At 47.7% G+C, this 25919-nt stretch overlaps 1 protein-coding gene across 2 annotated transcripts in view; it reads right to left on the reverse strand.

Moving 5' to 3' along the window:
• The window catches only part of Nxn (nucleoredoxin), a 144377-nt gene that overhangs the window by 75137 nt on the left and 43321 nt on the right, over positions 1 to 25919 (reverse strand). Inside the window, exon 1 of one of the 2 annotated variants that reach the window (XM_059271232.1) lies at positions 10438 to 10558. The exons of the other annotated variant lie outside the window; for it this stretch is intronic. Within the exon in view, the coding sequence (XP_059127215.1) occupies positions 10438 to 10500 (63 nt within the window). The 5' untranslated portion in view covers positions 10501 to 10558. Of the gene's footprint in view, positions 1 to 10437; positions 10559 to 25919 lie in introns of those variants that run through there. 2 annotated transcript variants of the gene reach the window in all.

Raw genomic sequence — 25919 nt, forward strand, 5'->3', positions numbered from 1 at the left:
AGGACCACGAGGGTGAAGGGGAGGACCACGCGGGAGAAGGGGAGGATCACGCGGGTGAAGGGACTAAAGGGAGGACCATGTGGGTGAAGGGGAGGACCACGCGGGTGAAGGGGAGGATCACGCGGATGAAGGGGAGGATCACGCGGGTGAAGGGACTAAAGGGAGGACCACGTGGGTGAAGGGGAGGACCACGCGGATGAAGGGGAGGATCACGCGGGTGAAGGGACTAAAGGGAGGACCATGTGGGTGAAGGGGAGGACCACGCGGGTGAAGGGGAGGATCACGCGGGAGAAGGGGAGGATCACGCGGGTGAAGGGACTAAAGGGAGGACCACGTGGGTGAAGGGGAGGACCACGCGGGTGAAGGGGAGGACCACGCGGGTGAAGGGGAGGACCACGTGGGTGAAGGGGAGGACCACACGGATAAAGGGGAGGATCACGCGGGTGAAGGGACTAAAGGGAGGACCACGCGAGTGAAGGGGAGGACCACATGGGTGAAGAGACTAAAGGGCCAGTCATAGAGCAGCACACGTTCCTCAGTCTTCCTACCCCAGCTGTGGGTACAAAGGATGTGTTTTATGGTGGCCATTTCAGCCTCTCCCCCACTCTGGTACAGCACACAGTAGTGGACGCGTTCACGCGGTGGCATTTTGTTAAGGGGTAGCGACTTGCACAGTGTGGACTAGCTAATTCCTGGAAGGCTATGTTACTCATGTCACAGGAATTACACTAAAGTGATAAGGAACAGGCCTGGAGTGTGGCTCAGTAGCAGTGTGCTTCTGTAGTACCATGTGCAGAGTCCTAGATTCCATCGCCAGCACAGAGGAGCAAAAATAAAAGGGGGTTCATTTTTGTTTTTGAGACAGAGTCTCCCTAGGTAGCTCAGACAAGCCTCAAACTCACAATCCTCCTGCTTCCACCTTCTGAGTACTGGGATAATAGAAGCATGGCATCATACCCAGCAAAAATATATGTATATATGTGTGTATATATGTATATATACACATACATACATACATACATACATACATACATACATACATACATATCCAGCCTACCCATTTGCTACTTAACAGCTCTGAGTAGCTTCTTCAAATGCAAAGTTAAAGGAAAGTAAGAAACTGTCAAGACAGCGTCCCCCTCAGAGATGCTGCAGGGGCATACACAGTCATGGCCACGAAAGTGCTCTGTGGGCTGTGTATGGCTGATGATCAATATTATGGCTGCCTTAAGTGAGGGTATCCTTAAAGGTCAGTAGTGCCCCCCCCCCCCCGAGCTCTACAAACACTTCCCAAACACCTGCACTTCCTTTCCTAAAGCATAAAAACAGAACCAATGTCAACAGTTCCCTAGCAAGCCAGACTTGGAAACACAGGCCTGAATACCCAAGGCAGGGGGATTTCAAGTTCAAGGCTAGCCTGGGCAACTAAGTCAGAACCTGTCAAACAAACAAATCCCTAGTATTGGTACCATATTAGAAGCCAGAAACCCACTTTCTAAGAAAAACCCCACTATGGTGTCTGAGTGATAATCAAACTGTTATCTTTTAATTACACTTACATATGTGCATGTCAGTGCAGGGGTCTGTGGAAACCAGAAGAAAGTGTCAGAGCTCCTGTGATCTGCATGATGTAGGTGCTGGGAATTGAACCAGGGTCCTTGGGGAGAATGGCCAGCTCTTAACCACTTAGCTATCTCCCCAGACTCTCAAACTGGTTTTTTGTTTGTTTGTTTGTTTGTTTTTTGTTGTTGTTGGATAGTTATAAGTGCCCTGGGGGCTGAGTGTGGTGGCATTTTGTGGGCAGAAGCAGGAGGACCATCACAAATTCTACATCAGCCTGGTCTACATAATAATATCCATGCCAGCCAGAGCTATATAACAAGACTCTATCTCAGAAAGCCGGTAAACAAACTGATGAAGGAAGTAAGGAGGGGGGAGGGGAGGGAGGAGCAGGAATGATGGCTCAGCAGTTAAGAGCACTTGCTGTTGTGAACACCCAGTTTCAGTTCCCAGCACCACCTGTAACTCGTCTCTGGGGATCTAGTGCCCTCTTCTGGCCTCCCAGGGTACTGTATGCATATGGTGCACATACAGACAAGCAGGTGCGCGCGCACACATGCATATGCATACACACACACACACATTTTAAAATACATTAATTTTTTTTTAAAGAACAAGAGTATCTTGATTAAAAAGCATACCGCTGGTCATGGTCAGCAAATTCTGGGGGGAGCTAGTCCAGGGGGCATAGCTGTACAAAGAACTCATCTGAAAGGAGTTAATTAAGATGGAGAAAGACATCTGCTCCCACCCCTACTCATCCTGTTCCTGCTGCCTCTGCATCCTAAGACACCCAGAAAATTACCTATTAATTGAGATGATTGTTTCTGCCTGCAATATTTTAGGGCTGAGAAGTGAATTAAATGTCTAAATATTTCTTACTAGCTGAACAAAAGACCTACTATCCCCTGCCCATCTTTTATGGAAGAGAGACAACAGTGTGAGCTTGGAGTAGCAATTAAGTGCCTAAGTGACTGCTGATCATTTTATCAGGAGTAACTTGAAGGAAAAAGAGAAAGCTTTTTGTCTCCAAGAATTAATTGTAGGGCTGAAGTGTGCTCAGCGGTAGACTGTTTGCCCAGCATGCACAGCAGCCCCCCAATACCACAAAGGAAAAATTTAACTATAGCTAGAGAACACATCTTTTTTTGACTAACTAAGGTCTTGGGGATTGATCGGGTCATCAGGCTTGGTGGCAGGCACCTTTAACTGCTGAGCCATCTTACTGGTCCCAAATCTAAGACTTGGACAATTTATTTCTTTTTTCTGTAACTTAAACTATTTCAAAATATGTTCTCTTCTGGACAGAGGAATTTCTGGGAGTGTATTCATTAAAAGTTCTAGACTGGCTTACAGTTTTTAAAACTCAATCTCTCTCTCTCCCTCTCTTCCTCCCCACCTCCCTCTCTCCCTGCCTTCCTCCCCCGCCCACCGCCTACCCCCACCCTTGCTTTTGGTGTTTTTGAGACAGGGTTTCTTTGTGTAGCCTTGGCTGTCCTGGCACTCACGCTGTAGCCCAGGCTGGCCTCAAGCTCAGAGATCCACCTATCTCTGCCTCCCGAGTGCTGGAATTAAAGGTGTGCGCCACCACATGGTGGAAGAAGAGAATCAATTCCCACAGGTTGCCCTACACACACACACACACACACACACACACACACACACACAGAGAGAGAGAGAGAGAGAGAGAGAGAGAGAGAGAGAGAGAGAGAGAGAGAGAGAGAGTTTTAAAATATCCTGAAGGATTTTGCCTTTCTGTTTTAATATCATTAAAGCATGGCAAAATCTAACACTGTAAGTGCTCCTTCCTTATAATCCTAACTCTCTGGAGGCAGAGGCAGGAGGATTATGAAAACATGGCCAACCTGAGCTCTATGGAGCAAGTTCTAAGCCTAGGCTGTGGCGCATGCCTTTAATTCCAGCACTGTGGAAGAGAGACACAGGCAGGTAGATCTCTATGAATTCATGGCCAACCATGTCTATACAGCAAGTTCCAGACCAGCCAGCACTACATAGTGAGACTAAAACTAAACAAAACAAAACCCGGAAACTAACAACAACGAAATATACTCCCAAATACAAGTATCTCCCAACTCTAGTGGAATTCTAGAATGCGCCACTATTCAGCATCAAAGAGTAGAAGACATTGTATTCCCTTTTCAGTGATACCAAAGGGATGGAGTTATTGTGTGCCTTTGAATGCAGCCTCTAAATAACATTTTGACAGCCCTGCACGGAAGAGAGAAACAATAAAGGCATGGGGACCCTGCTGTGATACTGACTGCACACAAAACAGCACTACTCCGCTCCTGCTGTGGTTTTGCGGGCATGAAACAGGAAGGCTTGATAGCTCGTGTTCTGCAGGACACGAGTCCTGAACTCCCGTGGGTACCGCATACGAAGAGGGTTAACACAAAGCAGCTCACAGCAAATGACATCTGTCTTAGGAGATGTTAGCAAGTGATGCCCCTTCAATGGCTACATCTATACACAGATAAGTACAAGAATGTCTGTGAAATATTCCCACCATACAGGCAGGTTACTTGACAAGAGAAAAATCATCTTAAATGTCATTTTACCTACTCACTGGGAAGCGCTCCTAGAGAAGACGGTACAAAAACCAGCTTTTCTTCTAAGAAGGTCAGTTCTAGGTTGTAACCACATGTCACATCTTTTAAATCAAACAACCCATGACTCCAATTCTAATCTTTCTGCGTGGCACAGATCAATGATAAAAAGTCTTCCAAATGCTGTGAGGATGTCTTTAAAGCCCCCAGAGTGTTAGGCTGTCATTTTTTTTTTTTAAAGAATTTATCATTGGTTCCAAGTTAAGTATTCAGTTGCTACAAATACTCAGAATTGATGACTGTTTTCAAAAAATACTTTCTACATACAGTATTATTGCTTTGATGAACGGATGCCAACAAATGTGGTCAGTATTGTTTCCAGATTCTTCTGGCAATCCTATTGCCTGTGCTGGTCAGCTCAATCGTATCTGTCCTTGGTCACTTCATCTTTAGCCACTTGTAGATTAAGAATGGCTTTTCCAAGTGGAAATGGTGTGTGTGTGTGTGTGTGTGTGTGTGTGTGTGTGTGTGTGTGTATGTATGTATGTGCTCGCGCACCACGTGCATCCGGGCCCCTCTGATCTGTCCTCTAATTGGCGATGTGGGCGGGGCTTTCTGTCTTTCCCATACAGCCTACCTGAGCACAAACGGTGGCACGGCGGAAGAACTCATTGGACAAGAGAAACCCTGGAGAGGCCAGTGTCCACGTTCTGAGGCCTCTGGATCTAAAGGAATAGCCCTTCTCACTCTTACCTTTTTTAGCTTTAAAAACGTTTTCAGAAGTATGTTTTGCCAGTATATATACTCCAGTCTGCATACTCTCAGAGGACTGAGTTCCCCCAGTACATATGTGTTCAATTTCATTGCTCTGTACTTGCTATGCAGCTTCGTGACTGTTCAAAGCATTTTTTGTGAACATTATGTTTCTGTCTCCCCAGCAGTACCCTAAGCTTTTGTTTTGTTTGTGTGTTTTTGTTTTTTGAGACAGGGTTTCTCTGTGTAGCCCTGGCTGTCCTGGAACTCACTCTGTAGTCCAGGCTGGCCTCAAACTCACAGAGATCTGCCTGCCTCTGCCTCCCAAGTACTGGGATTAAAGGCGTGTGCCACCACCGCCCAGCCTCACAATGCCATTTTATATGAAGCACTTGAGTGTCTACCAATTTGGGTATTTCCTGCCTTTTAGAACCAATCCCCTGTGGATACAGAGAGATGACTGTATTTGTGTCCAAAAAAGTCATCTAGATTGTTCTGGTGACCATAAATGGGGTAACTCCAACATGAAATGTCCATGTTTCAGAAATGATAAACGAAGGGTTGGGAAAGGCATTTCCAACACACACGACAGAGATGAGGGTCGCTTGGTTTCTGGTTGGTCTTCTGCTTGCGGCACTGGAGGCTTTAAAAGTCAATTTGAGTAAAGAATTTGAACAGACAAAGAAGTAGAAACCTATTTATAAAATATACCTGGTTCCACTTAGAATGAAAGGAGTGTAGCTAATGAAATACAATATGTGACTATTGGGTTGGCAAAAGGAGCATTTGATGACATCCAGGGTTGGCAAGAGTCTGTAGAGGCAGGCGCGCACGGGCGGAGTGTAAACTGACGGGGTTTCTTTGGCAACACCACCCAGAAAATAAAAATGTATGTAATCTGAACTACTAGTCCAATTTCTAGGGATTTATCCAACACATCTTATAAATATAAACAAACGTGTCTACAGCAATGTGCATAGATGTGGAATGTTCAAAAGTGTTTATTGAAGCAAGGTTCGCAGCAGGAAGAAAACGTGAAACAAGTGTGTCTGTGAGTACAGGATTTGGTAGTGAGCCGGGGGTGGGCCACAGCGCTCAGGCACTTGCGCCCCATGCAAAAAATAAATCAATAATTTATATTAATAATAATATAATAATTAATAATAATAATAATAAAATGGCATTGTGCTTTCACAGATCCCAACATACTCATCCTCTCTAGATTATTTCCAATACTTAATACAATGTAAAATACTATGTCTGTGGTTTTATTGTTAAAGATTGATAAGGAAAATGTCTGTACAGATGAGATTTTTCTCTCCAAATATCCTTTTGGGTTTTTTGTTTGTTTTTCCTAGACACTGCCTCACTCTTAGAACTCACTATGTTGCCAGGCTGGGCATAGACTGGCATCAATCCTCCTGCCTCAGCGTCTCAAGTTCTGGGATCACAGATTAAAACTACCAGGCCCTTCAGTAAATCCTGCCCACCTCTGACGTGACACTGGTTGACGCCAAGACTGTGAAGACCGTACACACTGATTTCTTCCCAGGGAGAAGTGGTTGAACAGAAGACAGAATCACCAAAAATCCTTCCCCTGGTTCTATAAAAGCTGGAAGAGCAAACAGCCACTAATCAGACCACTGCCGAGACCCAGCAAAGCCAGTCATCAAGAGGGTATCTGAAGGCTGTGACGTAGCGTAGCTCCTATTCGTAAACTGCTTGCCTAGCGTGTGTGAAGTCTCGGCTTCAATCTCCCAACAGCACATAAAACCAGATATGGTGGAGCGTACTGTACTCATGGAGGTGGAGGTAGGAGGATCAGAAGTTCAAGGTCATCCTCAGTTAAACAGGGTGTTTGAAGTTAGCAGTCTGGACTATACAAGACCTTATCTATTAAAAATAACAAATAAGACATAAATAAATAAATAAATAAATAAATAAATAAATAAATAAATAAGCAAACATCTTCAGACCTCTGAAAGGGCAAGGTTTCCTGCTCGAATTTTGGAAGTCTATATGCTTATCAGCTTTCTGGCTTTCAGTGTCCTCTTTGCCTCAAGGCCTGGGCCATTAGCTTTGCTGATTCAAAACACAAGTGACTATGGATAAGGCTTTTGGCCCTTGTCCTGCCTCCAGAGACTGTACAACACAAGCCAGTTCACCTGGGTAAGAAAGATTTGGTCAAGATCCCAGAGACACCATGGCTCAACATGAAAACAAAGGAGAAAATATAATGGACTACGCACTCTAATACCCACAATGTCCACACTGTGACTTGAACAGATGACAGACATTGTCACGGAACTCTTCTGGCCTGGCATCGTTTCCTTAGTCCTTCCAGTAGAAGATGATGATGGCGACGAGCTGGGAGACGGCTCACGTCAGTGCAAGCAGGAAGACTTGGGCTCAGATCCCGAGAACCCACGTAAAGTCTGGGTATGGCGGTGCTCAGCTGAAATCCTAGTGTTGAGTAGTAGAGACAGGGTGACCCTGGGGGACCCTGGCTAGCCAGTGTCTCTAAAAACGGTTAGCTCCAGTTTCATAGAGAGACTGATTCAAAAGTAAGATGGAGATCAATAGAGGAGAGATGAGGCATGTACACATGGGAATCAATTCTCTCTTTCCACCTTGTGGGACCTGGGGGTCAAACTCAAGTTACCAGGAAGTGGCAAGTGATTCTGAGACTTTTTTTTGAGACAGGGTCATTACATAGTCCTGGCCGGCTTTGAACTCACGGAGATCTGCTTCAGCCTCCGGGGCGCTGGGATTAAAAGCATGTATGTGCCATGATGCCTGGCCTTCCACTGAGCCATCTTGATGGCTCACTCCATCTTGTTTTTGAGACAGAGTCTCTCCTTGAACATGGGGTTCGACAGATTCGGCTAGACCAGCTTGCCAGCAAGCCTCGGGGAGCCTTCTGTCTCCATTTCCCTGTACTGGGGGGACAGGCACATTACCACCACACGTGGTTTTTCCACAGGTACCGGGAATCAAACTCAGGTCCTCGTGTTGAGTAGCAAGCACTTTAACCATCTCCCCGACTCCTAATTTTACTTAATCATTTAAGAAAAATTTCCTAAGCATCTGCCATCTATCTGGATTTTATTACAATAGTAATATAAAATAAAATTAGAGAGCTCTCAGGATATAGTTAAATGTAAGCCCCTCCTAAAAAAAAAAAAAACATAAAATTGCCCTCCAGCTAGATACCAAGGGCACCTCCAGGGCTGAAAATTGGAAATGGCAATAAGCCACGCAAGGGGGACAGATTCCAGGACCAGCAAGTGAAACCAAGTGAGTGACCACTCACAGGTCAGAGCAGACTTCCAGGCTCCCTCTGACCATCCCCAGACAAGCACCCCACAACTTTATCCTTGTTCCCGTGGGGTTTTGACTCCAAGCAATCAGCTCTGTGTTTTTATTTCTATGCTCCATTTTAAACCACATTTTTAAAAAGCACTTCTTGAAAGGCAAAGATTGGGAGAAGAAATACCGACGCTCTTAAGAGCCCCTGTCTAGCTGCCAATGCATTGTTTTAGTCAAATGTCAAATGAAAGGGGAGAAGCAAAATGATGATTTTATTTGAATTGCTTCCAAAGAAAAGTAACCTCCGGCGAAACTGGAGGCCCACTCTGCTGGAAACCCGGGCAGGTCGACAGCAGAAATGCAGGCAGAAAATTGCGTCTTCCAGAAAGCACAGTATCCAACAGGAGCAACCACAGCAGTGATAAGCTTCGAGGCCCCTGTGGCTCGGGATGCGTTTTTTAGCCTTTTCTGCTCTGACCCCGCTGAAAATGAAATTAACTTAGAGTACAACCTTCCCTTGCAGAGGGCTTTTGGAAATGATTAAAGGTTAACTCTCTTGTTTTAAGTAAGATCAACGTATTAAATTTCAGATTTACTGAGCTGAAAAAAACAGGCAGTGAAACAAACATCTAAAACTTTAAAACTAAGGAAGGCTGGGGGTGTCGTTCAGTGTTGGAGCATGCACTTAGCATGCGCAAGGCCCTGGATTAAAATCTCAGCCCTGCTCTGTGACAAAACCCAAATAAAACTAAAAGGATTTCAGGATGTGGGTGGAAGACAGTCCCTCCTGGCGAACACGAAACTGAACCCCAGCTACCTTATCAGCTAAGTGCCCAAAGACCCCCCAGTTTCCGCTGTCCCAGAGTGCTACAGAGCACTAAGACCTCCACATTACGCTCATAAATTACAGCAGCCCACAGGCGTCAAGGCTGGTCACCACTGTCATCTCATCCTTGCAAGTTTTCAAACCAAGCCGAAGGCAGATCTTTTCAGTGGTCTTTATCTTTGGCCATGATCACATTTATTAGACACTCCTGTGTTTTCTGTGATACACGCCCGAGTAACAAATCAAACAGACTTTGCCTCCAGCGGGATGACTGGTTTGCGTGTGAGTCAACATGGCGATGGGGTGCTCCATGTCTGTGGCTCCAAGTCTCTGAATACCTGAAACTAATGTCAAGCCACAGGTGGCATGTGTGGCAACTGGCCCAGCTCTTCCTGGCCCTCCGGAGCCGGCTGGCACTCCCTGATCATACTGCCATCTTACTCCTGACCCATCTTCACTCTCTGTCCTTTCTGAACTCAAGTGCCGACGGCTGCAGGCCACCAAGGACTTGGCACAGACCCACCTCATGTCTCACCCACTTCGGAAGGATTTTCCTGCTCTGTTCAATGTCCCGGAGAAAAAAGACCCAGGTCCCACCTCTGTAAGAGACTGTCACTGTGTTACAAGAAGGAGGTGCTAACGTTCCTGTGTTAAAAAAAAAAATTGTTTATATTACTTTATCTTATGTAGGGCTTCACTATGCAGCCCAGGCTGGCCTCAACCTTACATCCTCCTGCCTCAGACTCCTGACTGCTAAGATTATAAGCACAGGCCCACCAAGCCCAGCTTCTGACGCTGTCTTTGCGTGATGGCTAAGCTGACTTTCAGGGACACACAGAACAGACAGGGTGGAATTCACATCCCAAACAAGAGAAGAGCACGCAAGTGGCAGAAAAATGTTGACATGCTGGAGTCAACCCCTCATGAATAACAAGACGTTTATGGAGCTCTTGCTTCACGGAAAAAGCCTGGCACACAACAGGAATTCATTTCTAGCTTAAGTGAAGTATCACTGTCATTTAAAAACAATACAAAACAAAACAAGGCTTCGTGTCTAAATCAGCAAACAGCCTCTAGGAGGATGAGGAGCCAAAAGCAAACAAACAAACGAGACTCCAGAAAACACACTCTCACTCTCCTCAAACACCGGGGCCTTCTGCTTTGCTGTAATCAAAGAGTGAAGGGGGGCTGTGCTGGACCTGGTCTTTGGTGCCACACACACAGACGCCACACCCCGGGCCAGACGGCTGGTCTTGACGAAGGTTATTTTCACATTCTGTCAGGAGGAAAGCAAGGAAGATGGCAGGTAAAGGTTCCCTGAATCCCGCTCACAGAAGACGCAACGCTGGGATGAGAAGCACTGGCGAGGCCCGGAGCCCTTAGTTTTCTTTCCCCCCACGGCCTCGTCTCTCCCCAGCTTACCCTGCTGCTCCCTGCAGGTGGACTTTTCTTAGGTGATGTGGTCCACGGCCATCTTCTCTCCATGAGGCTACCAACGCCATCTCACGGCGAAGTCCCCTCTGCCACCTGAAAGCACCACCCTCCAGCTCTTCAGGAAATGGCCCCTCACTTCTCCTGGCTCCCACACTCGCCCCTCTGCCCGTCCCCAAAGGCTGAGGCTGCCGGGGACACCCTCAGCCCTTTTCTATTTAAAGTGAACTCATCTGCTCTCCAACTCAGACAATACCTGGATTGTTCATGACTTCATGCATGGCTCACAGGGTGTCTCTTCTGGACTCAGTCTGCCCCACGGTCTCTACCTGCCTACACCCAAGGGACCCTCCAAGTGAGTTTTCCCCAAACTTACTTCTGCCTCTGTGTCTTCATACATGCAATGAGCCCTCAAAGCAGGCCTCTGTCATTTGTCCAATGTGTCCCCAATGGGTACTTTGTAGTGTTCAGTACAGGGAAGTCATGACAATAACCATTAAGTGGGCGTGTGGACTTCTCATCTAATCCCAAGAACCCTCGGGTGGGCACTAGCTACCCCCATTACCCAGCAGCATAGTTCCAGCTCCCAAATGACAGGCTGGTATGACGTAGCAGGGATGGCTATCTATCATCCAGCCTTCAAGGAGACTTTAGATAAGGCTGGGGCTGTGAGGAAACAGGAGTTCCAGGCCATTTCCACACATGACTTAAAGCCTTACTGTATTCAGCATCTCCTTCCAGAAGATTCTCAGGTTCTTATATGGGGTGTGCTTGCTTAATATATCCCCACCTTTTTTTATTCCCCCCAAATTAGGTTTCCCCATCTTCAGTCACCTGTGCTTCACCTGGTGGCTGCCATGTTAACTGTTCTTTCACGGCCTGGTGAAGCCTCAAAACTCTGCTTCTAAAATTATTCTCAAAATCCATAAACTAGTCTCAAAATTCTACCATTAGGGGTTCATTTGGGTGAAATGGATCATCTCAGGAGAAAATATAAAAGAATAAAAACTAGCTGGACAGTGGTGGGCACATGCCCTGAATCCCAGCACTCAGAAGGCAGAGGCAAGGACAGCCTGGTCTACAGAGTGAGTTCCAGGACAGCCAGGGATACACAGAGAAAACCTGTCTCAGAAAACCAAAAAACCGAACAAAACAAAAAGCATAAACCTAACTTAAGAGGAAAAACAAAAACTTGAGGATAAAATTCACAGACTATCCATATATTGTCAAATTATCACCCATCTAAAAAGGCACCAGGATCAGACAGCTTCATGGATAATTTCTTTACAATTTCTAAGGAACAATAATTATCATGCTATTTAAATTACTCCAGAGCCCAGAAAAATTCTATAGAAAGTATGTATTATTTCAAAAATTGAAAACATACTAAATGCATTTAACTTTCAGGTTTTTAAAATTATTTTTATTTGTGTGTGTGTGTGTGTGTGTGTGTGTGTGTGTACCATATATATGTGTTGGATCCCCTAGAACTGGGGATGAGTGTCAAGCCACTCATCATGGGTGCTGGGGACTGAACTTGTGTCTACTGGAAGAGTAGCAAGTGCTAATCTTAACCATGGAGCCATCTCTGCAGCCCCTGAGGTATTTATTTGGGTATGTGCATACGCACGTGCATACATGTTGTGCCACTCTACACAAGGAAGGCAGGAGACAACTTGAAGGAGTCAGTTGTATCCTTTACATGGATTCCTGGGGTCACACTCTGGCCATTAGGTTTGATGGCAGGCATCTACATCCACTGAGCCATCTTGCTGGCTTCAGTTGTGTCTTAAAGGGGTGGGGAGCTGGTGAGATAGGTCAGTGGTTAAGAGCGCTGACTGCTCTTCCACGGGACCTGATTTGATCCCTAGCACCCACATGGCAGCCGTCAACCACCTGTAACTCCAGTTCCAAAGGATCTGACACCCTCTCTGGTCTCCATGGGTACCAGACAGACATGCACATGGTACACAAACATACATTCAGGCAAAACACTCATACACGTAAATAAAATAATTGTTTTGTTTTTGAGGCTGGGTGTGATGGCTATTCATAATTGTCAGCATGACTATATACAGAATGAACTACAATCCAGAAATAGAGGGGCACATCTGTGATCTGGATCTTGAGGCAGAAAGACAGCATGATCTGGATCTTGAGATTGGAAGGTATAGGCTTTGGATCAGGATCTTGAGGTGGAATGACACACACCTTTAATCCAGATCTTGAGGTGGGAAGGCACACCTTTAATCCGGGCCACACCTGCTGCTGGAAGAAAAAAGGTTTCCTTCTCTGTCTGCTTGCCCTCTCCTGTCAGCACATCCATTCCTTCACTGGCATTGGAGCCTACTTCTTCGGGATTCCAGCATACACAGAAGACAAGCTGGGACGCCCCAGATAAATACGAATATTTATTCATTTAGTGTGTTTTGAAATAGGGCCATATTTCATGGCCCACACTAGCCTGGAACTCAAATTTCTCCTGCCTCTGCTTTCCCGAGTAGTAGGGGAACAGCCATATACCCCAATTGCCAGTTTGTTTGTTTGTTTTTTTAACTATATATATCTTGTTTTTTGTTTTTAATTATGTGTGAGTGCAGGCATGTGAATGCAGATGCCTGGAGACCAGGAAAGGGTGTCAGATCTCTGGAACTGGAGTTCCAGGTGGTGTCAGCCTCTGGATGTGGGTGCTGGGAATCAAGCGGGTCTGCTGGAAGAGTGGTGTGCACTGCCACCACTCACCCATCTTTCCAGCCCTGAGTCAGGGATTTTAAGGAAACAACTGTGGAGTTGCACAGTCTTAAGAGACACTGTATCTGAGCAAAAATCAGAAAATGGGACATTTAACAATGTACTCTAATTCACTGTTTGAGAATTCACCCACAGCCTTCTGAATACCGCTTGGTACCCTAGGGATGAAACAGAGAGCTAGGGACACACGATGCCTCTCTTCATAGAGTTTACATTCTCACGAAGAGATAGACACCAGACTATCTCCAACACATCCTGTCAGAAGCTCCAAAAGAACTGTCCAGGAAACCGCAGGGTAGGCTCGGCACTGGGAAGACGACCTTATCTGGGATCAGAAACAAGGGCACGGGGAACGGCTGTTTAATGATGCCAATGCATATTTGATGACTCAAGATACTCCTCACGTAGAGTAGACAAAAAGCACGCAACAGTTTGTGTAGTTTAGCGCTGCTCTTGAATTTTTAAAAAGAATCATTGTTGAAGTTTGGAACTGGGATGTCTTCCCAAAGGCCCATATGCTGGAGGTTTGACTTCCAGAGAAGCACTACTGAGATATGATGGCAAGACCCTATTCTCCCGGGCACCAGGCAGGTGTTAAGCATTGGTAAAACGTCATTAAAATCTGTTAAAATAGCTGCTAATAATGCTCCTTATGTGTATATTGCAAGCACTCCTGATGTTCATTTTCTTTAAATAAGAAAAACCCTGGATAACTTGACTCCCTAATGAACAGCTATTAGACTCTTCCTTCTTGCCCCAACTACTTAGTGTAAAAGGACTATCAGTGGAACAGCCAGCCAGGCTACCCTATGCCATCATCAGCCACCTGGAACACCCCACCAATGCTGTGAGACAACCATGCCCTGCCTCACGAAAGCACAGCCCCAACCAGGACTGTCTGGACAGTCTAATCAATCTTCTCGCTATCACAAGCCTGCATGAGCCCCGCCCACTTCAGTCGGAGAGAAGCACTATGGCCGGCAGCAAGGCCATGACTGGTCCACAACACAAGCTTCAATTACTATGATTGGTGCTAGATGCAAAACTGTGCTTGGACAAACACAAGACTAATTGGTCCAAACATCTCCTCTTGGGCTACATAAGCAGGCTGCTTAGGCTCATCCCGGGTCAGCACTCTTTCAACGCTACCTCCCCTGGCGTGGGGACAACGGGCCTGTGCTGGTTAGTTTTAACTGTCAACTTGACACCACTTAGAATCACCTGGGGAAAATGTTTTCCGAGGAATTATCGAGATCAGCTTGGTCTGTGGGGGGATTCTCTTGATTGCTAGTTGAGGTAGGGAGGCCCACCCTGAATGTTGGTGGCACGACTTCATGGACTGGGCCCTGGATGTGTAGGAGTGAAGAAAGCTAGGACCAGCAAGATGACTCGGTGGGTAAAAGTGCTTGTACCAAAAGTGTGACTACCTGAGTTCCATCTCAGGGCCCAAGTGGAAAAAGGGGAGAACTGAGTGCCCCAAGTTGTCACCTGACCTTCCCATCGCCCCAGTCTTTCTCTCTCTCTGCACACACATGCACACACACTAATAGACACTTTTTTTTTTAAGACGTGAAGCTAGCTAGCGGAGCACAGCAGCAAGCCAGGATGCACATGCTTATTCTGTGGACGGGATGCTTGTAAGCCCCTGCCTTGACTTCTCTGCAGGAACGAACTGTTCTCTGCAATTGCAAGCCAGATTAACCCTTCCTCCCCTCCATTGCTTTTTTGGCCAGGGTGTTTTCATCACAGAAACAGAAATTAAACTGGAACCAGGGCCATTACAGCAGACTGGGAAGTGGGTCTCTCCTGGCCTACCCTCAGTAGTGCAGGCTGAACTGGAAACAAAGAAGCAGCCGTGACACAGGGGATGTGGTGGCATTGGGGGTGCCAAGGGCATCACATCACCTCCATCACTGAGCAAGAGCCAAGACAACCTGAGTACACAGCGTCCCCAGGGCCTGACCTCCACGGAAAAGTGCACATGGCCTGGGACAGTGTGAACTCCTATCTGCTGCTGCAACCACTTGGGGCCCACCTTCTGAACCCAAAACTGAGCTGCTCAACAGCCCAGAATGTGTTCCTAAACCCAGAGCACAAAAGAATCTTCAACCAGGTCAACCAGCAACACAGGCCTGGCTGCTAGTGCCTAGCTCACGGTACCCGCCCCAGGTACCCACACAGCCTTGCTTGCAGCCAGCATCCAGTCCTGAGCTCCCGGCCCTGGTCTCCCAGTAACCACTGTTCGCCTGCTGAAGAACCGGCAAGGCAGAGGCTGGGTGCAGCTGCTCATCAGCTAAAGAGGTGGCAGCCTACGTCAGCCTCAGCCCCGCTCCCCCACAGCATCTGAACCCGTCGGGCAACACAAGTGTGGTGCCACTACTCCCACAGACTTGATCCTCTCTGAGGACCCCATCCATCCACAGGGACTCTCCTCCCAGTGAGGTGCCTGTGCCAGAACAATCCAGGCCACAGTCAATGCCTACTTCCCGAACAGCCCTCCAGTATCCTGACACTCAAATGCTGTCCCACCTGACAGAGACAAAAACCCCAAGCTATGTAGCAGTGGCCACTGACGACTGGAGGAACAGCTGAACAGCTCACGTGAGGCCAGGATGTGAAGAAAGGAGGCAGAAGCCGAGCTGACAGGAGAGTAGGAAGCTCACAGAAAGGAACCAGAGAGGACGATCTGCAGGCCCTGGCCACCAACAGTCCAGACAGCCATCAAGGGCCCAGGGTCTCAGACCCAAGGCTGAGAGAGGTACAAGCTGGCTGCTGCCAAGGGTCAGGATGTGGAAAGCTGGCACAGGGACCAATTAATAGTAGAGACTGCCACTGGCTGCTGCTTCTACCTGCTTATTTCCACAGCTTGATGGGGGGGGGGGGGGCTGCTAAAGACGGCACTTGAAGAGTGCTTGCCTACCCACAATTCTGTGATCTCGATCTCTTGATAATGTGAGCTCTCTTTCTCTCCTTCCCTCTCCCTCTGCTTCTCCCTCTCTCTCGCCCTCCCTCATTTTTTTGAGACAAGGCGGACTTTGAATTCACTATGTAGCAGAGAATGACCTGAAACCTGTAACCCTCCTGCCCGATTACAGGCACACTCCACCATGCCTGGCTGACTTTTAATATTTTTGTGGCAAAATATACATAACATAATTTTTACCATCTTCACCGTTGGGATGTGCACAGCTCAGTGACACGAAGGGCGTTCGCCCTACCATCTGCTCCAGAGCGTTTCATCTTCCCAGCCGGAAACCCGTCCCCATTAAACACTAACTCCCCATTCCCCTGCTTCCCTGGCCCCTGGCAACCCTCAAGCCTCATTTCATTTTAAAATGCAAACATTCAAAGACCAAGCCTCATTCACACTTTAGGCGTAAATTACTTTCACCTGCTAAACTTCTATCGCTCTCAAAAAAAAAAAGAGCGCCCGAGCTAGGCAGGCAAGAGCTACAGTTACACAGAGCTGAAGCCCGGCAATTGGCAGTCTGGGCTTTAAAAGGAGATGGGGAAAGAAACAGGCTGCTTTGAAGTGAGCCCCGGGCCCTGGGGACAGCCAGATCTCCAGGTAAGGACCATAAACCTTCACTGCTTTCAGCCCCACCCTGTCTCTGGCTGCTCTAGGGCACAAAAAGAGAAAGGGGGGTGAGGTGTAGTCCAGGGGAGAACACCTGCCCTGGTTTCCAGTCCAAGCAACACACACGCTCTTGAGAGACAGAAGAGCGGACAGACAGTAATGAGGAGATACGGAAAGCGGAGCGTCAGAGCCGAGGCTCCCAGAACTCAGAGGCAGGAGTTTCCTCCACAGTACCCTTGACAGCTGGCCATGCAGCACCTGCCTGAACGTGTCCACTGACAGGAACATGCAGAGCCTCACATTCCCAAGCAGAGCATCCAGATGGCTTTGGAAGTCCCCGAATCTGTGTGGTCAGAACAAGCTGTGGAGACCTCTGGCCTCTCCCCCTCTCTCTCCCCCTCTCTCTCCCCCTCTCTCCCTCTCCTCCCCTCTCTCTCCCCCTCTCTCTCCCCCTCTCTCTCCCCCCCTCTCTCTCCCCCCTCCTCTCCCCCTCTCTCCCCCTCTCTCTCCCTCTCTCCCTCTCTCTCCCTCTCTCCCCCTCTCCTCTCCCTCTCCTCTCCCTCTCTCCCTTAGTGCATGCTACATAAGAATTCTATCATTGACCAGTAGCTCCAGCCTCCTTTTTAAAAAATTCTTCTCTCATACAATACATCCCGACCACAGTGTCCCCTCCCTCCACTCCTCCCAGCCACCCTTCCCACCTCCCCTCTCCCCCAGATCCACTCCTCTGCCGTTTCTCTTCAGAAAAGAGCAGGCCTCTCCAGGATACCAAGCGAACACGGCATAACGAATTACAATATGGCACAAACCTTCGTATCAAGACGGGACAAGACAAGCCAGCTGGAGGAAAAGGGCCCGAAGTGCAGGCGTAAGAGCCAGAGGCAGCCCCTACCCACTGTTAAGGGTCCCACAAGAACACCAAGCTACACAACCATGACATACATGCAGGGGACCTAATGCAGACCCATGCAGGCGTCAGAATTGTTGTTTCAGTCTCTGTGAGCCCCTACGAGCCTGCTTAGTTGACTCTGTGGACCATGTTCTCATGTCCTCAACCCCTTCTCTTCAGATCATATAAATCTTTCAGCTTTTACTGATTTTTTTTTTTTGCATGTTCATATTCCATCCTAAGTCAACCCCATGTTAAGCTTTCTCCAGAGCTAGCTCCGCCCAGTCAGTTCCGCCCAGTCTCCAGTCCCTGCAACACTGAATAAACATCCTTATTCCCCAGGGAGTAAGTATGAGGGTGGCCCTAATACCCAACCCAGCAAAATCCATCATTCTAGTCTTCAGTGTGTCCCGAACTCTTTTTCTGGCACAAACCGCTAACTTCTTTGGATATCTCTGCTTTCCCACCCCCACCCCTCACCTCCCCACCACTGAATAGCAGCAGCAGCAGCAGCTTCTCTTTTGAAAAGAGCGATTTCCCACAAAGGAGGTTTTAATTACTTAGGAGTTACAACAGAGCCACAGCTCAAACCCTGTCTCAGCAAAATTACAAATGACTACCTGTCAGGAACCTTCGGGAATGCTCGAGGCTCTCAGAGTCAAGACAGCGTTACAGCTACCGCTTCTAGCACATGCTGTCTGTCGACGGTGCATTTTACTCTTCCGCCTCCCTCTCTGTCGACAGCACTCTCTCATACATTCCTGATATTTGCAGACCCTCGTTCTGGACAGTGAAGGTGTGCTGAGCTAGCCCTTGTCCGTCTTCTACCCAGCGCAGCAAGAAAACTATTTACTAGACTCTAGGAGGTGAATGTGTGATCTGATGGGGGTGGGGAGCCTGGAAGAAAGAGAAGGTGAAAGACAGGCAGGGGCAGACAGGATGGCTCAGGGGGAAGGCATTCACTGCCTGACAACCGAGCACTATCCCCGGGATCAATATGGTAGAAGGAGAGCCATGCATCCTGCAAGATATCCTCTGACCCCCACACTCACGTCATAGCAGACACACACACACACACACACGTAAGTATAATGAAAAAAAATTATATATATATATATATATATATATATATATATATATATATATATATATATATATATAGCACTTGGGAGGCAGAGGCAGGTGGATCTCTGTGAGTTCAAGGCCAGGGCAGCCAAGGCTACAAAGAGACACCCCTGTCTCAAAACAAAAGTAAAATAAAAAAGGAACTGCTAGCCAGGGCTGCTCTGTGCAGGGCAGCAGGCGCTCCCACGGAGGCTCTGCATGCCAATCTGAGGCACAGGAGCTCCTGGAGGCAGAGAACAAAAGGAAGCGGAAGTGAAGAAAACCAGTCTAAAAAGAGAGGCATCAATCCTTCAATACAATGCCTCTAGCACAGGGTCCTTGGCTCAATTCCAAAAGTAAGACAATTAAAATACTACCTACAGTCAGCTGCCCACCCTCCCCAGCTTCCGTCATCCCCTACAATCTCACCGCCTGGCTTGTGGTGGTAACAAAGTTACCTTCTCTGAGAACTGGGCTGCTGAGAACTGAACAAGGGAGGAGTGGATAAACCCCCGCACAGGTCAAGAAAACCCACCTGAAGTACTCTGTAGCCAAGCCCCAGAAGAATGAAAGCAGGGGACTGTGGGAAGGAGCGGAATAGGGTGCCAAGGGGCTTCTGGGAGTGAATGGCTGCCCAAAGTGCTGCTTAGGAAGGATGTGTTTATGAGCCCAGGGTGTAGTGAGAGGGAGGGGTGTCTTACCAATCCTTTTACAAGTGACACCTAACTATCTCCTATTGGAGGCATGCGGGATTCCCGACATATCTGACTTCATAAGGGAAGGTGGCGATGAGATTCCCACAGAGTCCCTGTGGACAAGACAGAGACCTAGGAGGTAGGGTGAGCTGGTAATTAGCTGAACCCCACAGGCTCTTGAAGATCAAGTTATAAACCTCAGTGTCTGCTAACAGAGGGAACTTTCTCACTGTGTTCAGAACAGGTTCCGTCTGGCCACTGTTCAGCTAGCTCAACGTTACTCTTAATTTCCCTTGGGAGAAAAGGTGCCGGGCACATGGGTTACCTGTGCAGATACCACTAAAGCAGGAGACGAGCAAATCCCTTCCATCCTGCAATAAGACCAGCTGTGTAAACGCAACAGGAAGACTCAGTTTTAGGACCTGTTTGCCGTTTACACTTCATTTTCCTGGAGTGAGACCGAGGCCTCGCCTTGGTGAACTGTGAATGTGCTCTGTCTGGCTTGCACAATGTTAAGAAGAAGCCTGAGAGCCAGGCGGTGGTGGCTCACGCCTTTAATCCCAGCACTCGGGAGGCAGAGCCAGGCGGATCTCTGTGAGTTCGAGGCCAGCCTGGTCTACAAAGTGAGTTGCAGGAAAGGCGCAAAACTACACCGAGAAACCCTGTCTCGAAAAACAAACAAAAAAAGAAAAAAAAAGCCGGGCGGTGGTGGCGCACGCCTTTAATCCCAGCACTCGGGAGGCAGAGCCAGGCGGATCTCCGTGAGTTCAAGGCCAGCCTGGGCTACCAAGTGAGTTCCAGGAGAGGCGCAAAGCTACACAGAGAAACCCTGTCTCAAAAAACCAAAAAAAAAAAAAAAAAAAAAAAAAAAAAAAAAAGAAAAAAAAAAAAAGAAAAAAAGAAGAAGTCTGAGCCTGAACGAGGGCATGTAAAAATGAACTGATTTCACATTTGGATACAAAACAAACCAACAGATTTTAAGCTTAGAGGACCTAACCATGGGCTCCTGCTGCTGTGGGCGGTGATCAGCTGCAGGTGAGTGCAGACACAGCTCTGCCCTGGGACTGACCTCCACCCTCACACACATGCCCCTGCCTGTATGTCTCACACACTCTCCATGACCACACCGCCCAGCTCCTTCGCTTCAACTACCTGGCCCTCTACTGGCATTTGAGTTGGTGAGCCCTGTCGTGAAATGCTGGTTCTCACTATTAAAGGTGTCCAGTTAACTACCCATTCCATCTGTGCCTTAAGCTCCAGGTCAGTCCTCTCTCACTTTTGGCTTTTACAGGCTTTGCTCCTCACAGTGATAAGCGGGTACGCAGACACTGTCCTGGTTTTTCTGCAGCATGCCTGCCTAACCTCTGGTTAACTTAATCCTCCCGACTGTCCAGCAAGGCTGGACTTCCTGTGCATAGTGTGAGGGAGAGCAACTGGCTAGCAGGAACCAAAGCCAGGATTTCAACTCAGGATCTGGGTTAATCCTGATCGAGCATTTCCCACCGTACCTTGTCCCCCTCGGCCCCTCCAGGCAGCTCCAATTCCAGGGCGACCCAAGCGGAAGGCGCTGACAATGAAGCCTGGAAAGCAGCTGGGCCACTCTGCAAAGAGGCACATTTGGGATCCTGGCTTCATTTCCGTTTTTAATCTTCTTAAAAAAAAAAAAAAAACAAAACTGCGTAGTAGTGTTTCGTCCAAAGACAGCTGATTCTCATTTACACTCAACCTATGCTGAACTCACACACTAAATTTTAAAGTTCTGCATTCAAAAATGCATTCTGTTCTGTAAGATCTCCTTGGTAACGCTTTTAAGTATATGGGCAAAAATAAATAAATAAATAAAAATAAAGGAAAATGCTTGGACCAAATCAGTGACTGGAGTTAGAGTGGAACCCATTGGAAAGCCAACTCAGGAAAATGCTCAGAGAAAGTTCCAGGATGACAGCTGTGGAGCAGGCAGGTCCAATCTAGAATGGTGGAGGCCTGGAAAGTCCCAGCAGACTAGGAAAAACACATTGTCGAAATTTAAGTTCAGAGGAAGAGTTGGGCACGATGGCACACACCTGGAATCTCAGCACTTGAAGACAGAAGCAAGAGGACCGTGAGTTCGGGGCCAGCCCCTACTACAAAGAGACCCTCTCAAAATACCAACGTGTTGGGGGAAGAAAGGATGGGGACTAGGGACATAGTCACATAAAACAACGAGAGCAAGTAGAGCCTGGCATGGTGGCACACCTTCAATCTCCGCATCCGGGAGGCAGAGGCAGGCAGAGCTGTGTGTTTGAGGCTAGCCTGGTGTACATAGGAGTTCCAGGACAGCCAGGGCTACAGAGTGAGACCCTGTCTCAAAAAAGAAAGAAAAGGTGGTAGAGGAAGACACTCCATGTTATCTGGCTTCCATATCAAGCACACCTCACCATAGTATGCATACACCACACACACCACATGCCCCAAAAGAATACAGGTCTAACCGGGAAAACTATAAATGGCGATACAGTCATAGCAAAAGGATAAGGAGAACAAAGTTTGACTCAAGTGTCCAAGGTAGACAGGGAGGCCTACCTGAGTGTTAGCTTAAGTAAGAAAGAAAGAACACAGTTCGTCTACCCCATTGCAGCTCCTCAGGTTTCCTCCTCTCCCACCATGACATTAATCCTTCTCAAACACCTTTGTACTCAAGCTCCTGGGACAGCAATAGTTCTCATGAAGCCTCCTGTGCTGGGCACCACCCCATCTTACCGGGTTTCCTTTCCATTCATAGTGCTCTCTAGAAGGCAGCACTGGCTGGAAGCATCTCCCCAGGGAACCCAACATAGGGTCCTTCCTTTGGCTTCCTCTTTCTTGGTCTTTCTTCCCACCCGGGCTGCCCTCCTTCTGCACCTGGCCAAACAGGTCCAACCTGGGGTCTCGCTTCAGGGATTTCTTTGCAGACTCCCCACTGACCCTGGTCCATTTGTCTTTTTCATTTTGCTTTCTCACTTGCATGACAGGCACTCTGGAGGAAAGGAGACAGACAGTCTACCTTCTCTCTTTGGCGGGATGAAGATCAGTTTCAAATCAGTTCCTGGAACGTCAGACTTTAATTCTCTTTCCTTCCCTTCTCGGGGATGCTATCAGTGGTCCGTCTACAGAGCAGCTAACATTGCTCAGCTATTTCATGGAGCTGGTAATAAACTCAGGGAATGTGTTACCTAAGAAGGAAAACATGCGTACAATTCTAAGTCATTAGTGCCGGCAGCTGTTCCGGCTAAGACACCAGGAACTTTGCTGTTCTTCGGGGCTTCTGCTGATAGTGGAGAAATCAGAAGGACAAAGCTGGGTGTGGGAAATTTCACTTCGTCTACCAACAACGATCGGATCAATTAGCAGTGGCTTTGCAAGCTGTAGAGGACTCTGAGGCTGCCTGTGTCTACTGTTCACTCTGTAGAAGGAAATGGTCTTGTAATGGTCACTACCTGTTCTGGATCTGTCACCCAACATGAGGCTGCTCCTCTTGGTCAGCTCCAAACGGAAGCAGGAGTGAGGCTCGAGACGTTCGCTGGAGACCTGGGTACCCACCCCCAGGATACACAGGAGGTAAGATACTGCCTCCCTGCTCTTGCTTCTAAGTCAGAAATAGCCACCTGAGAGCCCCACTGAACGCTGTCAGAGGCCAAAAAGAAGGGCTCCTTGTTTCCTTATAATAGCAAATGACTTAGGAGAAGCCAGTCACAGCCAGGCACTCCCTACCACTCAGCTGCTTGGCCAGGGGTCACCCCGCCTACTCACTGCCCGCATGGCTGTGGCAGATGGGTACCTCCCAGAAGTCACTTCCCTTCTGCTGCCCACCCCTCCCAGCATACACTCCCCCAGCACTCACATAGGGGTGGCCTTTCTTTCTGGTCCTAACCCCAGAGTAGCTAGCTAGCTTTAGAGAGTCTTTTAAATTTATGTTTTCTTTTAAAATTTTTTATTCTATTTATTTATTTATTTTGTGTGTGTGTGTGTGTGTGTGTGTGTGTGTGTGTGTGTGTGTACGTACATGCGCACACTCGCAGGTGAGTGTAGGTACACATGTGCCAGAGTGTTACGTATAGAGGTCAGAGGACAATTTTGGGGAGTCAGGTCTCTCCCACCTTTGGTCCAAGGGCTCAAACTCAGGTGGTCAGGCTTGGTGGCAAGCACCTTTCTTGACTCACTGAGCTGTCTCACTGGCCCTAAGTTTGTTCTTAGAAGGGTCCCCTGCAGGCTCTTAGCACTTACCTCAGGACATGATGTTGATGTAGGAAACTAGCCTTGTCTAATTTGCTCAAGACCTGCTCCTTTCAAGCTGGATCTGCATCAGAGTCACCTAGAGCGCTGGGGCGGCTGCTCAGTGGTAGAGCACTTTGCCCAGGATGTGTGAGCTCTATTCCCCCATCCCCAGCACTGTGGGGCAAGGGGACGCGTGGAGAGCTTGTCAAGATGAAAATTCCTGGGCCCCAGTGCAGTTTCTGATTGAGAAGGGAAGGTGGGCTGGGCTGGAGTCCAAGAATTCGCAGTTTCAATACATTCTCAGTTGGTGCCGCGAGTCCGGGCTTTTAGAGTCACTACTCAGTGCCAGCCAGCACCGTGCATCTACCGCACAGGTAGACGGACTTTTCAGTCAATCTTTCCCTGTCTCTTTTCTTTACTAGGCTTCCAAATAGACTAAAAATGTTTTGTTTGCCTGCTGGTTTGGTGGTTGTTGGTTTTTTGAGGTAAAGTATGGCCTGAAACTGAAGGTAGGGATCTATCATGACAAGGGCATTCAATTCTAAATGCTAGGACCCCGGGTGTGCACCGCCACACTGGCGTTTTTGTTCTATGACAGGGTCTTGCTGAATGGCTCACACTGCTGCTGAACTACTAGGTTCAAGTGATCCTCTTTTCAGCCTTCAGAGTGGCTGGGACCTCAGATGTGGGCCATTGCCTGGATAAAAAATGTATTTTAAAATAACATAATTTAGCTAATAACATAGCTTTGGTATAAAACAAAATGAAGTAGTTTTTATAGAAATGTGGTAAAGTATGATCCTTCTGTTTCTTTTCATTCCTCAAAGCTACCTTTTTTTTTTTTTTTGAGGAGAGTGGGGTTCTGACAGATTCTTATGTAGCCCAGGCTAGCATTTAACTCCTGATCTTCTTCTGTCTCCATCTCCTGAATTCTGGGTTTCCAGGTGCCTCGAAGCTACCTCTTTTACGTGTTGTCTTTTATCCCGTATCCCAAATTACTTCCACACCTCTTAAGTAATGAATGTCCCTGGGGCTGCATCTCTCTCACTCTGTTTCAACATTGTCTTAATTTCTTTCCCTGTTGCTGTGATTTAAAAAAAAAAAACCAAAACAAAAAACAAAACAACAACAAAAAAAAACTCTGATAAAAACAATTTACGAGAAGGGGTTTATTTTCACTTACAGTTCAAAGCACAGTCCATCTTGGTGGGGAGGCCGGGCCGACATGAGCTGGAAGTGGCTGGACACCTTACACCCACAGTCAAGAAAAGCGCAATGAATGCATACTGCTGCTCAGTTCCCTTTTTCCATTTATACAGTCCAGGGAAATGGCGCTGCCCGCACTGTGCCAGTTCCTACACGTTATATAACTATCAAGACAATCCTCTCCATTCAGAGTCTCACCTCCCAAGTGATTGTAGATTTTTGTCAAGCTGACAACTAACACTAGCCATCACACACATTATTCAGTTGCTTTTCTGCTACCACTGATGAGTATTTAGCATGAGACCTACCCATCCCACTTCCTCCAGCTGTGTCTATCAATCCTAGGAGCACCTGGAGAAGCCAGCCGATCACCTCAGGCTGTGAAATCGGTGAGGGGCTCTACAGAGACAAGGATGGTTAGCTCGGTGCCCATCCCAAGTAAGGAACATGCAGATAACTAATAACGTACATCTCTGTGTGTTTCTAGAAGTCTGGTTTGCAAGTCGGTGAGCTGAGTGGGAGAGAGCCACCCTTGGTGAGGGCAGGTACCAAACGATCAGGGGCCCTGGCAGAGAACAAACGGACACGGAAGAAAGTTCTCTCCATCTCTCCCGGTCTTTGGACATTCGAAACTCTAGGCTTTGCTGTCTTTGGACTCTAGGACCCTCACAAATGGCCCACCAGTTTCTCAAGTTTCTGCCCTTGGACTGGCACCTGTATTCCAGCTTCTGAGGTTTTCAGGCCTGGACTGATGCTGCCACATCTGCAGCATCCTAGGGTCTCCAGCTCACGGAGCCTTTTCAGCCTCCGTAAGCTAGTTGGCCAGTTCCCCTAGCAATCCACTGTGTCTGTTCATCCATACAGCCATCAGGTATATAAAAAACAACTCAATTTCCCCATAAAATTTTGAAACACAACAAGAATTATTTATTCCAATTCTCCTTCACTCTTCCCCCAACTCCCCATAAGAGTCTCCTACCTTCCAATCTATCCCAGACTGGCCTCAAACTCATGAGCC

Source organism: Peromyscus eremicus, chromosome 8a (genome assembly GCF_949786415.1).
Source record: "Peromyscus eremicus chromosome 8a, PerEre_H2_v1, whole genome shotgun sequence".
Taxonomy (NCBI): domain Eukaryota; kingdom Metazoa; phylum Chordata; class Mammalia; order Rodentia; family Cricetidae; genus Peromyscus; species Peromyscus eremicus.